The sequence below is a fragment of the Dipodomys ordii genome, unplaced genomic scaffold, assembly GCF_000151885.1.
Source record: "Dipodomys ordii isolate 6190 unplaced genomic scaffold, Dord_2.0 Scaffold84, whole genome shotgun sequence".
Lineage (NCBI taxonomy): Eukaryota > Metazoa > Chordata > Mammalia > Rodentia > Heteromyidae > Dipodomys > Dipodomys ordii.
The window spans coordinates 5,574,878-5,590,018 of NW_012267300.1; the positions used below are offsets into that span (position 1 = coordinate 5,574,878).

At 51.2% G+C, this 15,141-nt stretch overlaps 2 protein-coding genes across 6 annotated transcripts; one reads left to right on the forward strand and one right to left on the reverse strand.

Annotated features, from left to right (window-relative positions):
* The first annotated feature begins 164 nt into the window (after nucleotides 1-164).
* Nucleotides 165-9,878, forward strand: Ap1g2 (adaptor-related protein complex 1, gamma 2 subunit). Of its 3 annotated transcripts, XM_013025414.1 has the most exons (22): nucleotides 165-237; nucleotides 641-845; nucleotides 1,505-1,629; nucleotides 1,770-1,911; nucleotides 2,027-2,123; nucleotides 2,294-2,370; nucleotides 2,495-2,590; nucleotides 3,782-3,862; nucleotides 4,159-4,257; nucleotides 4,434-4,489; nucleotides 4,644-4,757; nucleotides 4,878-5,018; nucleotides 5,108-5,162; nucleotides 5,245-5,367; nucleotides 6,164-6,253; nucleotides 6,343-6,470; nucleotides 6,700-6,804; nucleotides 7,570-7,696; nucleotides 7,774-7,909; nucleotides 8,820-8,983; nucleotides 9,407-9,505; nucleotides 9,590-9,878. In XM_013025414.1, exons 2-22 carry the CDS (start codon nucleotides 642-644, stop codon nucleotides 9,689-9,691), a joined length of 2,361 nt encoding a protein of 786 aa, XP_012880868.1. In that variant the 5' UTR covers nucleotides 165-237; nucleotide 641; the 3' UTR covers nucleotides 9,692-9,878. The 3 variants fall into 3 exon arrangements, with proteins under 3 accessions (XP_012880868.1, XP_012880871.1, XP_012880872.1); XM_013025417.1 differs by lacking the exons at nucleotides 165-237; nucleotides 641-845; nucleotides 1,505-1,629; ... (1 more) ...; nucleotides 2,294-2,370; nucleotides 2,495-2,590 and having other exon boundaries at nucleotides 1,926-2,123; XM_013025418.1 differs by lacking the exons at nucleotides 165-237; nucleotides 641-845; nucleotides 1,505-1,629; ... (5 more) ...; nucleotides 4,159-4,257; nucleotides 4,434-4,489 and having other exon boundaries at nucleotides 4,656-4,767.
* Thtpa (thiamine triphosphatase) lies at nucleotides 9,869-13,721 on the reverse strand. 3 transcript variants are annotated; one of them, XM_013025422.1, is made up of 3 exons: nucleotides 13,414-13,721; nucleotides 12,738-13,019; nucleotides 9,869-10,704 (listed from the first exon to the last, which is right to left on the reverse strand). In XM_013025422.1, the coding sequence occupies exons 2-3, from the start codon at nucleotides 13,012-13,014 to the stop codon at nucleotides 10,547-10,549; spliced, it is 435 nt and encodes a 144-aa protein (XP_012880876.1). In that variant the 5' UTR covers nucleotides 13,015-13,019; nucleotides 13,414-13,721; the 3' UTR covers nucleotides 9,869-10,546. The 3 variants fall into 3 exon arrangements, with proteins under 3 accessions (XP_012880876.1, XP_012880874.1, XP_012880875.1); XM_013025420.1 differs by having other exon boundaries at nucleotides 12,471-13,019; XM_013025421.1 differs by lacking the exon at nucleotides 13,414-13,721 and adding an exon at nucleotides 13,139-13,321 and having other exon boundaries at nucleotides 12,471-13,019.
* Between the last annotated feature and the right edge of the window lie 1,420 nt (nucleotides 13,722-15,141).

The following is a 15,141-nucleotide window of genomic DNA, read 5'->3' on the forward strand; positions in this document are numbered from 1 at the left end:
GTAGGCCTGCTGTCCCACCAGCCTAAAGGCTATTTAAGACAGCATTTTCCCCAATGCGCCAAAGCCTGGGGCTGAAGGTCAGAGGACTCCAGACGGCTCCGTAGGGCGACCCAGGCAGGGCGGGGCCCCGTGGTATGGGCGGGGATAAGGAAGGACACGACCAAGCCCAACCCCCCCGACCAGCCCCAAACCAGGAAGCGCTGGGGGGTAGTGGAGCGGAGTAGAGAACGAAGCCAGGTGAGGCGTCCCGGGGCGGGGAAACTGGTGCCGTCCCGACCTGCGATTGCGGGGCGGGGTCGCGCGGGAGTCATCGCGCGGGGTCCTGGGAGGAAAGGATTGGCAGAGTTGAGGATGGGATACCAGGTTCGGGAAGGAAAGGGGGAAGAAGAAATAGGCGGGGCTCTGGCGCATGCTCCGCGGGAACAGGCGTGGGCGCCTAGTCGGGGACGCATGCGTAGTGGGGACTCTTTTTGGGCGTGAGATGGGGATGAGATGTGAGACCTAGGTGGGGCCAGCGAACGTGGGTTCACTTTCAAGCTAGCGGGTGGGTTCCGCGTCCTTGAGATCTTTGCACAGGGCAGGGTTCGGCCATCTGCGAGAAAGGGATAAAGCCCTTCCCACTCCCGGGCGCTGCCCGCAGGATGGTGGGCCCTTCGCTGACGCTTCAGGACCTCATCGAGGAGATTCGCGGGGCCAAGACACAGGCCCAGGAGCGGGAAGTGATCCAGAAGGAGTGCGCCCACATTCGGGCGTCCTTCCGCGATGGAGACCCTCTGCAGAGGCACCGCCAGCTGGCCAAACTGCTCTACGTCCACATGTTAGGCTACCCCGCCCACTTTGGACAGGTACCAGCCCCCAGATACCTTGTTCTGGAGCTTGAGGAACACTAGTGGGACATGGTCATGGACCCCCTTGTGCCCCGTGTTTTCGTTCTACAACTCCTGAACCCTCACACTGTACTATGAAACACCCCTCCACCCCCCCTTTTTTTTTCGGTTGTGGGGCTTGAACTCTGGGCCTGGGTACTGTCCCTCAGCTCTTCAGCTCAAGGCAAGCACTGGACCTCTTGAGCCACAGCGCCACTTCTGGTTTTCTGGTGGTTAATTGGAGATAAGAGTCGCATAGACTTTCGTGCCTGGGCTGGCTTTGAACCTCGATCCTCAGATCTCAGCCTCCTGAGTAGCTAGGATTACAGGCATGAGCCACCAGCGCCTGGCCCTGAAAACCTTTTTACAGCCCATTACAACCTTTATTGGTCAGCTGCCCCCAAACCCTTTATTTTCTGGTTAGCTCCGTGGAGGGCACCTCCTCGCTTCTCCCATCCTCCACTCCTAGATCCTTGAAACCACCCACTGGTGCCTGAATCTCCTAAGCTTCTCTGGTTGAGGAGAGAGTGATGGGATGTGGTGCCCCGCAACCAGATGTGAGGGAGGAGAATGGAACAGGGATGTTAGTGGCTCTGGTTTCACCCCTGCCCTTCTGGGTCTACTCCCCTTCCCTGTAGATGGAGTGCCTGAAACTGATCGCCTCCCCCAGATTCACAGACAAGAGGGTGGGCTACCTGGGGGCCATGCTTCTATTGGATGAGAGGCACGATGCTCACCTGCTCATTACCAACAGCATCAAGAAGTGAGAGGGTTCTGGGTCACTTGAAATCAGGGAGATGGGAGAGTGGGGCATTGTAAAATTCTAAGGGCCTGCCTGGTGCAGATGCTGGGAAGAACGAGATTTCTCAAGAGGCACAACTAACCATCCTCCCAACCCTGCAGTGACCTAAGCCAAGGGATTCAGCCAGTACAAGGCCTGGCCCTGTGTACTCTGTGCACCATGGGCTCTGTTGAAATGTGCCGGGATCTGGCCACGGAGGTGGAGAAGCTGTTCCTACAGCCCAGCCCTTATGTGCGCAAGAAGGTGAGATGCACAACTCTTGCCTCTCTGGAAACTTCCCTGGTCTGCCATACAGTGAAGTTGAGGAGTCCAACCTGTTGGACCTCCCTGCTCTGTCTGAGGCCTCTGACCTCTGCAGGCTATTCTGACTGCAGTGCACATGATCCGGAAGGTCCCAGAACTTTCCAACATCTTCCTGCCACCTTGTGCCAAACTGCTTCATGAGCGCCACCACGGTAAGGCCATAGGGCTCCCCATACTCTGCTTTAGGTCTGGCCATAGACCAGAAGCAAAACACAGGTCAGGAGCACCAGCTCATAGGACAAGGTTAGCATACACACAAACATACATGCAGTTGACACTCCCAGGCCCCAACCTACCATTCACCTCCCCTCCCTGACCCCAGGCGTCCTGTTGGGTACCATCACGCTGATCATGGAGCTCTGCGAACGAAGCCCTGAAGCCCTCAGGCACTTTCGAAAGGTGGGCTGGTGAAGGGGCAGGCCCTGGGCCTGGTAAAGATATGGGTAGTGGGAGAGGAATGGGGGGACTTAATGTTGAGAGGAAGAGGAGGAATGCCCAGGCAAGGATATGGGCCTCCCTCTAGGTGGTACCCCAGCTGGTACAGATTCTCCGGACTCTGGTGACAACAGGATACTCAACAGAGCACAGCATATCTGGTGTCAGCGACCCCTTCCTGCAGGTGGGCTGAGCTTTTCTTGTTGTATCCCTGAAACAGAAGGCTTAGCAGTAACTCCATAGCCATTGGTCACCTCCCACAAAATACTCTGACTCAATGTCTTGAGCAGGAGAGTGACTTCAAGATTGCCATGGTCACCGGGTGCTGGTGGCTCACACCTGTACTCCTAGCTACCCAAGAGGCTGAGATCATGGTTTGAAGCCAGACCAGGCAGCAAAGTCTGTGACTCTTAGCATAAATAAGCCCCTCCTCCACAAAAAAGTCAGAAGTGGAGCTGTGGTTCAAGTGTTAGAGCATTAGCCAAGCTTGAGAAGTTCCAGCCAGCCAGGCAGAAAAGTCTGTGAGACTCTTATCTCCAATTAACACCAGAAAACTGGATATGGAGCTGTGGCTCCAAGAGGTAGAGCGCTAGCCTTGAGTGAAAGAGCTTAGGGAAAGAGCCCAAGCCCCAAGTTCAAGCCCCACAACTGACAAAAGTATATTAATTTTGCTGGGAAGGTGGCTCAGTGGTAGAGCATTTACCTTGCATGCATGAGGCCCTGGGTTCTATTCCTCAGCACCCCATAAGCAAAAAGAAAAAATCCGGAAGTGGTGCTGTGGCTCAAGTGGTAGAGCGCTAGCCTTGAGCTGAAGAACTGAGGGACAGCTGGGCGCTGGTAGCTCACGCCTGTAATCCTAGCTACTCAGGAGGCTGAGATCTGAGGATCGCAGTTCAAAGCCAGCCCTAGCAGGAGAGACCGTGAGTCTCCTATCTCCAATAAACCACCAGAAAACTGGAAGTGGCGCTGTAGCTCAAGTGGTAGAGCGCTTGCCTTGAGCTGAAGAGCTGAGGGACAGCGCCCAGGCCCAGAGTTCAAGCCCCACGACCAACAACAACAAAAAAAAACAAAGAACTGAGGGACAGCGCCCAGGCCCAGAGTTCAGGCCCCACGACCAGACCCAAAAAAAAAGTATATTAATTTTTTTAATGAAAAGAAGGGAAGAGAACAATATAAAAAGCCTATCCTAAACCTGCCTGGCCTTATATTCCTGACACTGGGACCTATAGAAGTGAGAGGCAGGGGCAGGAGGCTCTAGGGACTAGCCAGACCAACCCTTCACAATGCCATCTTCAACATTAGGTTTTTCTCCTCATCCCACAACTCTTGGTCCTGTGAACCCCCCTCTACCTTTTCATCTTTAACCCACCCTCAGGTCCAGATACTTCGTCTACTTCGGATCCTGGGCCGGAACCACGAGGAAAGCAGTGAGACCATGAATGATTTGTTGGCCCAGGTGGGAGCTGGGTGCAGGGACACAACCTCAGCATATCGCTCTGGGTCTACTCACTCAGGCTGCCTTCACATGACCACTCAACCACAAAGCAGCTGTATGAATACCCCTCTCCCCCTCCACCCCAAGCCAGTGAACTCCAGGAAGGAGAGACACAGTGTGTTGTCATGCTATTGCCCTCTTCCATGTCTGGCCCTGGCATGTAATGGGTGTCAGGGAACTCTGTTAGATGATGGATAGAAGAAATGGTAGGTGAGAACAGAGCCTTGCATAAATGCATCTGCTCTCCCATTGTACAGGTGGCCACCAACACAGACACTAGCCGAAATGCGGGCAATGCAGTCCTGTTTGAGACAGTGCTCACAATCATGGACATCCGCTCTGCAGCTGGCCTACGGGTATCCCACCTTGTGCTTTCTCAGGACCCTCATCTCCACCCCCTACTCCCAGCCAGACATAGGCCTGGGCACTGGCTTTTCCCTCATCCCTAGTTTGTGCTCTTGTGCTGTGTAGTCTCCTCCTGGATGAGCAGATTGCTTCTTCTCTGACTGTCCCCACCTTCTGGCCCTTGTAGGTTCTAGCTGTCAACATTCTTGGCCGCTTCCTGCTCAACAGTGATAAGAACATTAGGTAATGTTCATCCTCAATATCTGGCTAGGTTGTACCACTGACCCTCTGCATTTCTCCCTCCTGATCCCACGCCTTCTTACTCCTGGTCTGGGTACAGGCAAGGATACTGGGGCAGGTGGCTCTGTGCGTGATAATGCCTTTCTACCTTGACCAGGTACGTTGCTCTGACATCATTGCTGCGTCTGGTGCAGTCAGATCACAGCGCTGTACAACGGCATCGGCCCGTGGTGGTAGAATGTCTGCAAGAAACTGATGCCTCCCTCAGCCGGTGAGCAGAGGTATAGGGGATAAAAAAGGCTAAAAAGAATCACTGCCTGGACAAAAGGAGGGCTTGAGGCATACAGCAAGGTTACTCCATCTACCTGCATAGACACCTTTTTCCTGCCAGGCGGGCCCTGGAGCTGAGCTTGGCACTGGTGAATAGCTCCAATGTGAGAGCCATGATGCAGGAACTGCAGGCCTTTCTGGAATCCTGTCCCCCTGACCTACGGGCTGATTGTGCCTCAGGTATCCTGTTGGCTGCAGAGAGGTGAGGTGACAGGCTCCCAGGAAGCAGAGGGTGCCGCCTGGGAAGGAACATGTGTTCTGATATCAGAACTGATAAGTAATGTTCCCTAGATTTGCTCCAACCAAGCGGTGGCACATAGACACCATCCTGCATGTGCTGACAAAGGTGAGACAGGGACCAGTCTGAACTGAGTGGGAGTGAGCTGAATTCACTATATTAATGTCCATACTCCTCTCCCACCCCCTAGGCAGGCACCCATGTACGGGATGATGCAGTAGCCAACCTGACCCAGCTGATTGGGGGGGCCCAGGAGCTACATGCCTATTCTGTGCGCCGCCTATACAGTGCTCTGGCAGAAGATATCTCCCAGGTGCCATTTCCACCTCCCCAGGCCTGTGCAGCCTCCCTCAGCCCTTTGTGAGCCTCTTCCCTACTTGGATTCTAAACTGTTGCCCTTTACCTCACAGCTGTCGACTTAGTTCAGGAGATGCTCCAGGACAGAGTCGACCTCTTATTAAAACATCTGGATTCCTGGTGCCTACTGGCTGTGAAACCCCAGCTGATTAATAGGCTTTATAGACTCAGTCTTGTCCTCCTGTATCTCCTTAAAGCTATCTGGAGGACCAAATGAGATAGATAAGAAGCTTTGTTGCATGTATGAGGTTTTACTGTTATCCTGAATGCTATAGATATTAACAGGTACCCCCCCCCCCTTTTTTTTCCCTCTTAAGTAGAATCAGCAGAACCCATTCGTTTTTGAGAGGGACACTCTCAACTCTCCCTCATGGGTTAAGCTATGTAGTTGTAATGCTTTACCACCAGGTGGCAGTAGGAGTCCAGACACTAGGTAACTTCTTTTCCCCCCTACTCTGCCAGCTCCCATCTTTGTACTGCCTAAACTTGCAAGGGTGGGGAACATATAGCGAGCTATATGAAGCCTGTGAAATCATTTAGTACATGGTGAACAGGCATTTATTCCCATTAGCTTCTCATTGGCAGCCCACTGCCCATCTGTCTATACTGAGAATTTTGCGTAATGTTATAAATATCCAAATGGCCCTTGGCAGGAAAAAAGGCTCCCTCCTCCTGCCTGGAATGTTGCAGGGTCTGGGAAAGAGGAAGGGACCCTCAGATACTGATCTGACAATGCTTCTATACCCACACAGCAACCACTGGTACAGGTGGCAGCCTGGTGCATCGGGGAATATGGGGACCTTCTGGTGGAGGGAAACTGTGAGGACACTGAGCCGCCTCAGGTGAAACCTCTACAGGGAGGCCCAGGGAGGAGGACCTGTCAGGAAGGCAGGGCTAGACCCGAGATCAACGCCTGTTCTTCACACCAAAGGTAGAAGAGGAGGACATTTTGGCACTACTGGAAACAGTGTTGCAGTCACACATGTCGCTGCCAGCCACGCGAGGGTATGCCCTCACAGCCCTCATGAAGCTCAGCACCAGGCTCCAGGGAGACAACAAGTAAGAAGGGGCCCCAGCTCCCTGAAAGAAGTCCCTTTACTTTTCACTGTGCTCATCGGAGTATCACTAGACACACCTTCCCTGCATGCTGACCCCTTTCCAGTCCTTAGGTTCTTGCTTTTGAGCCATATTATCTTGGGTGTATCCTCATGTTTGCCTTCTCTGCTACCTTCTGGAGTGGAAGGGCAGGGTAAGGCCACTGCCACTCACATGCCACGCTGTGCCCCAGCCGCATCCGCAAGGTGGTGTCTATCTACGGGAGCTGCCTAGATGTGGAGCTGCAGCAACGGGCTGTGGAGTATAACACACTCTTCCAAAAGTATGACCACATGAGGTGCGTCCATCAAATCCCAAACCCCTGCCTTTTCCCAAATTCAGCGAGGCTCTGCTAGCTCACACCTGTAATCTTAGATGCTTAGGAGGCTCAGATCTGAGGGTTCTGGTTCCAGGCCAGTCTGGGGCAGAAAAATCTGTGAGATTCTTAGCTCCACTTAACCATCAAAAAGCCAGAAGTTAAGATGTGTGCTCAAGTGCTCAAGACTGGCCTAGAGCAAAAAAAAAAAAAAAAAAAAAAAGCTAAGGTTAGCACCTAGCCTTGAGTTTGAGCCTATGAACCAGCAGTCACAAAAACAAAATAAACAAAAAATCCAATGTGAGCTGGGAAGGTGGCTCAGTGGTAGAGTGCTTACTTCACATGCATAAGGCCCTGGGTTCAATTCCTCAGCACCACATAAACAGAAAAAGCCAGAAGTGGCGCTGTGGCTCAAGCAGTAGAGGGCTAGCCTTGAGCTGAAGAGCCGTGGGACAGTGCCCAAGCCCAGAGTTCAAGCCCCATGACCGACCAAAAACAAAAAATCCAATGCCCCTTCTAGTATCAAGGGTGCTCACCTCCTATGTTATTTCCTGCCATTGTAAGAGCCCCTTACTCACAGTTCATTGACGCTAAGCTGGCTCCCAGCCTCCTTGCTCATCTGAAAAACAAGAGCAGGCTATCCTATGTATATACCCAGGATACCCTGTATTTTTAACCCCTCATCCTGGATGCCTCTGTGAAGACCCAGGGATCACACAGAGGAACACTTACACTCTACCAATTCAGGGCAGCGATCCTTGAAAAGATGCCTCTTGTGGAGCGAGGTGGCGCTCGGGTTGAAGAGGAAGCAAAGGAAAGGCAAACAGCAGCCCAGCTTCTAGAGGAGGCAGCCCCTGCCCCTCCAGAGCCCCAGGTGAGAAGGCTGGAAGCCCTGATGTGAGAGATTTGCTTGTTCTTCCATGCCCACCTGTGACCCTGTTTCCTCCCCAGGCCTCCAAGCTTTTGGATCTCCTAGATCTCCTGGATGGCACTCCTGGGAACACACAGCATCCTCCTCTTCTGGATCCTTCCCCAGAGGGTGCCTTAGTAAACCTCCTTGACCTTCCCTGTGTACCTTTACCCCCAGGTAAGCCTTAGCAAAGGGGAAAATGTCTTAGATACTGTTTATCTAAGCTAAGGACTGAGGTCTTTTCCATCTGTATGCCTTCTTCCCATTCCCTTTTCCATAGGCAAAAGTTCAATCAGGCCTTTCCCCTCCTGGACAATCTTCAGTGTTTTCTTTGTCCTTTGGGGTTTTGTTGGGGGGATTTTTTTTTTTTTTGGTCCCTCATGGGGCTTGAACTGAGGGCCTGGGTACTGTCCCTGAACTTTGAACCACAGCACCACTTCCAAATTTCTGGTGGTTAATTGGAGATAAGAGTCTCACAGCCAGGCACCGGTGGCTCACGTCTGTAATCCTAGCTACTCAGGAGGCTGAGATCTGAGGACTGCAATTCAAAGCCAGTCTGGGAAGTTCATGAGACTGTTACCTCCAATTAACCATGGGAAATGGCACTGTAGCTAAAGTGGTAGAGTGCTTGCCTTGAGCTGAAGAGCTCAGGGGACAAAGCCCAGGCTCAGAGCTGAAACTCCACAACCGCCAAAAAAAAGTCTCATGGACTTCCCTGTCTGGGCTGGCTTCAAACTATGATCCTCAAATCTCAGCCTCCTGAATGGCTAGGGTTATAGGCAGGAGCCATCAGCACCTCGAAGTTGGCTCATTTTAAGGTTTCAGCTGAACTGTTAACTGCTTTCCCTTACCACTAGGTTCTTCCCAGTTATTCTGTCTTATTTCACTCCTAGCACCCATCACAATCAGATAATTTCACCTTTTGTCATTTGCTCCTCTCTACCCCTAGACAGTCAGCTCCAACCTAAGCTTCTTGTCTACTTTGTCACTAGCCATCAGGGCCAAGAAATGTTTACTCCTTTTGTTGAGTGAATGAATGGGTTATGTCAAGCCTGCACACTGATCTGCCTGTTTTTCCCCACTCTAGCACCCATTCCCAATCTCAAGGTATTTGAGCGTGAGGGAGTACAACTCAATATGTCATTCATTCGACCCCCGGAAACCCCTTCATTGCTCTTAATCACTGTCACCACCACCAACTCTTCAGGGGGTGATGTTACCCACTTCATCTGTCAGGCAGCTGTGCCCAAGGTTTGTAAAATAACAGGGTTCCAAGGTGGTCTAGGAGCACCAAGGAAAAACACCAAGTAGAAGAACCATGTGTGGGGAACAGAATGAGATGGGAAAGGAGTGTTGCACATTTGGGCAGTTAGAAGGGGATTGGGGAACTGAGAATGTGGCTTAATGGTAGAATGCTTGCCTAGCATGCATGAAGCCCTAGGTTGAATTCCCCAGTACCACTTAAACAGAAAAAGCTAGAAGTGGCACTATGGCTTAAGTGGTAGAGTGCTAGCCTTGAACAAAAAGAGCTCAGGGACAGTGCTCAGGCCCTAAGTTCAAGCACCAGGACTGGCAAAAAAAAGGGGGGGGGAACGACTACTGGGTATGTTGTTGTTGTTTGAGCCCAGACAATCAGCTGCCTTACTGTGCTCTGCCCAAACCTCCCATGTTAAGAGTTTGCAGCTGCAGCTACAGGCCCCAAGTGGGAACACACTTCCAGCTCAGGGTGGCCTTCCCATCACCCAGCTCTTCAAAATCCTCAATCCTAACAAGGTGAGTTCCAGAGCTCTGTGGCTAAGACTCCAAGATGGAAGAAATGAGGGGAACTGACCCTGGTCTCTGCTCTCCCATTCCTAGGCCCCTTTGCGGCTAAAGCTACGCCTCACCTACAACCACCTTGGCCATTCAGTGCAGGAGATCTTTGAAGTGAACAACTTGCCTGTGGAGACATGGCAGTAACTATCTGTTCTCATCCCTGGAACCCTGGGACCTCAGCAACTAAGAACCTACCTGTGGGCTACCAGCAGGGGGCACTCTGTCCCTGCATTTACCACTGCAAAACTGTTGGGGGGGTGGGGGGAGGGAAGGTCTGTATTCCCCCATGAATAATGAAAGCCAAATAAAACCACAGGGAAGTAGAAAGCCACATTTCAGTATATTTGAGATGGAAAATGTATATGAATAACTGCAAGGGCAAGAGGCTCCTGATGCAAGCAGAAGTATGAGTCCTTCTGGAACCTTGGGAAATTGCCTTAACAATGGTTTTCCTCTCTGGGTCAGGGAACAAATTTGCCCTTAAAGTGCCATAGGAAGCACTTCTCTCTGGATCAGGACTAGGCCTACTAGCATATCAAAACAGAATTTCTGGATTCATAACAGGAATTTCCAACCAATTCCCCTACCTTGCTGTTATTCCCTACCTCCCAAGGCAGGGAAATCCCTACTGCCTTCCCTCATCTCCAACTCAGCTGTAAGGCAGTTTCGGAGCCGCTGGCAGAATCAATGGCATCGACCAAGGGAGGGGGGGGTGGCAAGGGATTTTCCTGTGCTTAACTACTGATCACGGCTAAGTGGAAATCCTATAAACACGAGCGGAAATCAATGGAGGCTGCTTAGCGGCCAGGGGAGAGGGGCGGCCCACAGATTGCATCTGACGGATGAGGGAGAAGCAGCAGCCAGGGAGGGCTTTAGGAAGGGTAGCTGAGGAGAGGGTGAAAGAACAGGCAGAGTTGACCGAGAGGAGGCCCTGTTGAAAGAGATCTGGCACAGTGAGCCCAGATGTGTGCCACCAAGACCCAGAATTCCCATCCCCTTCTAGGAAGTGACATTGTAGTCCAGGCTCCTATCCGAATGCTTAGCCCCTCGTGGCTTCTCTGAAAGTGTTGATTCTAGCAAGCGCTGATAGTCCTCTGGCCGGAAGCGCTGTAGGTACACGATGAGCTTGGCAGGTGCTTTCTCCTGTGTTGGCACACCTGCAGGCAATAGAGCAGTAAGGAAAGAAGCCAATGGAGGGGCCACTGAATGTGCTTTTACTAGGCTGTCCGCCCATTCAGCCAGGATCCCAAAGTTGTTTTGAAGGCAGCTCTGATACTCTAAATACCATCCAACCTGCTGCTTTTTTGTGTGCCAGTACTGTCCCTTAGCTTTTTTGCTTAAGGGCTGGCACTCTACCACTTGAGCCACAGCTCTACTTCTGACTTTTTGCTGTTAAATTGGAGATAAGAGTCTCATGGACTTTCCTGCCTGGGCTGGCTTCAAACCACAATCTTCAGATCTCAGCCTCCTGAGTAGCTAGGGTTACAGGCATAAGCCACGGGTACCCAGCATTCAACCAGCTTTTTTTTTTTTTTTTTGCCAGTGGTGGGGCCTGAACTCTGGGCCTGGGCACTGTCTCTCAGCTCTTCAGCTCAAGGCTAGCACTCTACCACTTGAGCCAGAGCGCCACTTCCAGCTTTTTCTGCTTATGTGGTGCTGAGGAATCAAACCCAGGGCTTCATGCATGCAAAGCAAGCACTCTACCACTGAGCCACCTTCCCAGCCCCTCAACCAGCTTTTATAACCTATCCACTCCCTCAGGAGACTATAGAGGTGAGACCTCACAGAAAGCCACTGAGTAGGAGTGTCTGGGAAGCCTAGCCTCAGCAAAGGAGAAATTGTGAAGACATACCCAGGCACCCTGAAGACAGGATGGCTCATTTATCACCTATCCTACAATCAAGATTAAAGCCTATCTAGGCAAGCCAAAGCTCATTAGCATGGTAATGAAGCACGTGCAGTGATGTACACAAAGAAACCAAAGTTTACATAAAAAGTAAAGAAGCAGCTGGAGCTGTGGAGTGGGAATTCTCACCTCTGAAACTCTGTATGGTTACTAGAAAAACTCAAAACAGTATCCTACAGCTTGTCAGGCCCTGTGAGGTATACAACCCCATACTTGTGTGGATAAGTGGTCTACAAGGGAACTAAGTATGGGAACAATAAAACAAATCTGCGAAAGCTTACCCAACTGTCTCACATAAATGCAGTTTCTGGCCTGTTAACCCAAAGGAGAGCAAAAGGAGAACTAGGCATGGTGGTGCACACCTGTAATGCCAGCACTCAGAAGGCTGGGCAGTAGGAACTTGAATTCAAGGCCTGAATAGCTACATGGCAAGATTCTTTAAAAAAAGAAAAGAAAAGAAGAAAAAGAGAGAGAGAGAAAGGAAGAAAGAAAGAAAAGGAAGGAAGGAAGGAAAGAGAGAGAACCTAAGGATAAAAGTTTGGGGAAGGAAGGGTCAAAGTGGGGAATCAATACATGGAACTGAAGGAGACCTGGCTAGAAGTATGAGAACTAAATGAGACAGAATAACTAGAATGAAGGTATGGAAGCATTAATTTCAAATTAAGCAGGGAAACTGGATTTGATAGAATTATAAGCAAACTAGGTTCTTGAGGAAATTGCTGTGATAAAGGTAATCCAGAAACTGGGTGTCAGTGGCTCCTTAAGAGACAGATCTCCTTAGGAGACAGGATCGGGGTTCAAAGCCAGCCCAGACAGAAAAGTCCATGAGACTATCTCTAATTAACCAGCAAAAAAGCAGGAATCAGAGCAGTAGCATTGAGCCAAAGTAAGAGTGCAAAGCCTTTCATTCAAGCCCCACCACAGGCACTGAAGAAAAAATTTTGTCACTATATGGTCCAGTGAGTGCCGCCCAGGAAAAGGGAGCAAAGTTATGCCAGAAGGGCCTGTCACCCTCACCAAGCATGCTGCTGAGGCTGAGGATCTTCTCTAGAGCAGCTGGGACTTCAGCCACCTCATGTACCAGGGCTTCTACTTCACCCACAGCATAGCCAAAGTCAGCAGTATCCAAGTCTACTCTGAGCAATGGCTCCTTTTCAGCTCCAGGGAACATCAGCTTCCAGGCACTTCGGTTAGTCACAAAACTAGCTACTTCCTGCAGCCCCAGGGAACCCAACACAGCAGCCACACTTCCAGCCCCCAGCTCTTCGGCGCCCAGCAGCTCACGGAGCTGGGCCACAATTTCAGGTTCAGATGTGAGTTCTATGTACTCAGTGTGAGGTCCTGGGATGCCTGCTTTTCCAGGGCATTTTAGTTCCCATCCACTACCCTCTCGTTGTCGCAGCCAGTGGTCAGATCGCATGAGGCTCAGCTCAGTGGTGTCATAGTACGTGTCTCGGAAGGTAAACCGATGTACCAGGGTGCCCCCCAACTCCTGCAGACGTTTCTCTGTATCAGGCCCTGGCACGAACTTTCGCTCTACTTCAATCAAGCCCTGGGCCATGTTACCTGCAATAAATATCTGCAATCAATCATCAAACCCACATTTGCAACAAACATTCCCTGAATGGCAGCTGCTTAGCAAAGCCCTGTCTCTCCAGCCTTGGATGAACTTAGGAGGCACACACTTATCTCAAGAGCGTTCTCTGTCGCGACACAGGCCCTGTTTGTGAGCTTTTAGGATACGGTAGCAGTGACAGGTATTCCGTTCAATCTTTTTCCACTACTGGTGATCTCCCCATCCAAAGGGCTCCCTAGAGAGCAGGCCCTGTGGCACATAGCCCTTCCACGCTCCCTTTACCTCACCGCCCAGGAGGCCAACCCAGGATGAGTAGAGTTGCCCAGGATGCCCCGCCCCTGCCTCCCTCGCCACCGCACTGGCTGGCAGGAGCTCGGGTCTCACCTGAAAGCTCGAGGGGCTCCCTCTCGCGGGACCCGCGATGGGGGAGGGGAACCCACGCCACACCCGCGAGGAATGCCGGGAGTAGTCCCTGGCCCCGGAACTCAGCTCGGCTCTCCGAGCGCCTGGCCAGTCGCAGCACCAGCGGCCATATTAGGCCCGTTGTGCTGGTGCCGAGGGTAGGCCAGGTCCGAGAGAACTACTGGGTGACTGCCACCCCCGCGGTGGGCTGGCGAGCGAGAACATTTCTTGATCTCTGTTTCTCAGCCTCGATACCTCCAGAAGCCCAGGAGTCGGCCGGGGTCTCAGGACCTAGCCTTAGCGCGGCAGCCTAAGGTCCGATGCATTGCATGATGGGAGATGTAGTTCTAAGGGAGCAGTTGACGCTTCCTCACCCGTCGCTATGGTGACCCGAAAGCTGCAATTAGTGCCAGCGGGACTCTACCCAAAGCTAAACTGGGGATGCAGAGTAGAGAAGAAATTCGTTTAACAAGGAGCTATGGCCCCTGTCTCCAGCCTCTTCCAACATAAGCAGTGAGCCTGAAACACAAGCCACTCAAACATTGCATTTTTAATTTTGTTTGTGTGTGCGCGCGCGTGTGCTCCAGTCCTGGAGCTTGAACTCATGGCCTGGGCGCTGTCCCTGATCGTCTTTTGCACTTGAGCCAGAGCTTCACTTCTGATGGCTTATTGGAGGTGGGAGCTTCACAGGCTTTTCTGCCTGGGCTTTGAGATGTGACCTGAAGATTTCAGCCTCGAGTAGTTAGTATTACAAGCGTGAGATACCAGTCCCCGACTTTGACACTGCAATTTATGAATGACTATTTAAGTGCAGGCCATTGGCAAGGGCTGACTGGTTGAGTCCAGTGTAGCTATTCCAGAGTTTCAGAGGAAATCTAATACCTCCTGATAAAATGTTCAGAGTATGTCTGGGGTGGTAAACTTTATGATCAGAGATATTCTGCTAGGGAGCGGGCGCGGGTGGCTCACTCCTGTAATCCTAGCTACGAAGGAGGCTGAGATCTGAGGATCGCGGTTCAAAGCCAGCCTGGGCAGGAAAGACTGTGAGACTCCTATCTCCAATAAACCACCAGAAAACCGGAAGTGGCGCTGTAGCTCAAGTGGTAGAGCACTAGCCTTGAGCTAAAGAGCTGCGGGACAGCGCCCAGGCCCAGAGTTCAAGCCCCATGACCGACCAAAAAGAAAAAAAAAGAGAGATTCTGCTAGGGAATTAAAGATAGTGGAATTTCAACAGTTGGGGACCTGGATGAAGACAGGAAGTTTAGAGTAAAATCCCAGAAACTAAAGAGACCCTCTAGCCAATATGTAACTAGATTTGACTATAAATAAAATTGGAAGCTGGAAAATGGTTTGGGTGAATGAGTGAAGGGTTTGTCAGTTTCCAGCAGTCTGAGCAGTTTTTGTAGGAGGAGAAATATTCAATATTTATTTAACAGAAATGGGGATGTCCAAATAGAGAAAACTCATTATCCTTACTACATTTGAGGACTGTTATCCGTAGGCCTTAACTGAGTCTTATCCTCTGGGTGAAGTATCGTCTCCATGATTGGTGAGAAGTGCCAGGTTCCCCATACCAGCTCTACCTCTTGAGCCACCCCTCCAGTTCTCATACCTGCCCTCACTCAAGCACTTGATCAATGGGTATGTCATCAACTTACAGACATAGCATCTTTAATGGGATGAATTAGATATATCCTGCCACTGCTCCAT

Bases quoted from the DNA above. Each gene is read 5' to 3' on its own strand.
- Ap1g2 (XM_013025414.1), top strand. From the start codon at position 642: ATGGTGGGCCCTTCGCTGACGCTTCAGGACCTCATCGAGGAGATTCGC. The intron at 1,630-1,769 runs GTGAGAGGGTTC...CCAACCCTGCAG, and splicing joins ATTACCAACAGCATCAAGAA to TGACCTAAGCCAAGGGATTC. The intron at 3,863-4,158 runs GTGGGAGCTGGG...CCCATTGTACAG, and splicing joins TGAATGATTTGTTGGCCCAG to GTGGCCACCAACACAGACAC.
- Thtpa (XM_013025420.1), bottom strand. From the start codon at position 13,014: ATGGCCCAGGGCTTGATTGAAGTAGAGCGAAAGTTCGTGCCAGGGCCT. The intron at 10,705-12,470 runs GTGAGGGTGACA...TATTGCCTGCAG, and splicing joins CAGCCTCAGCAGCATGCTTG to GTGTGCCAACACAGGAGAAA.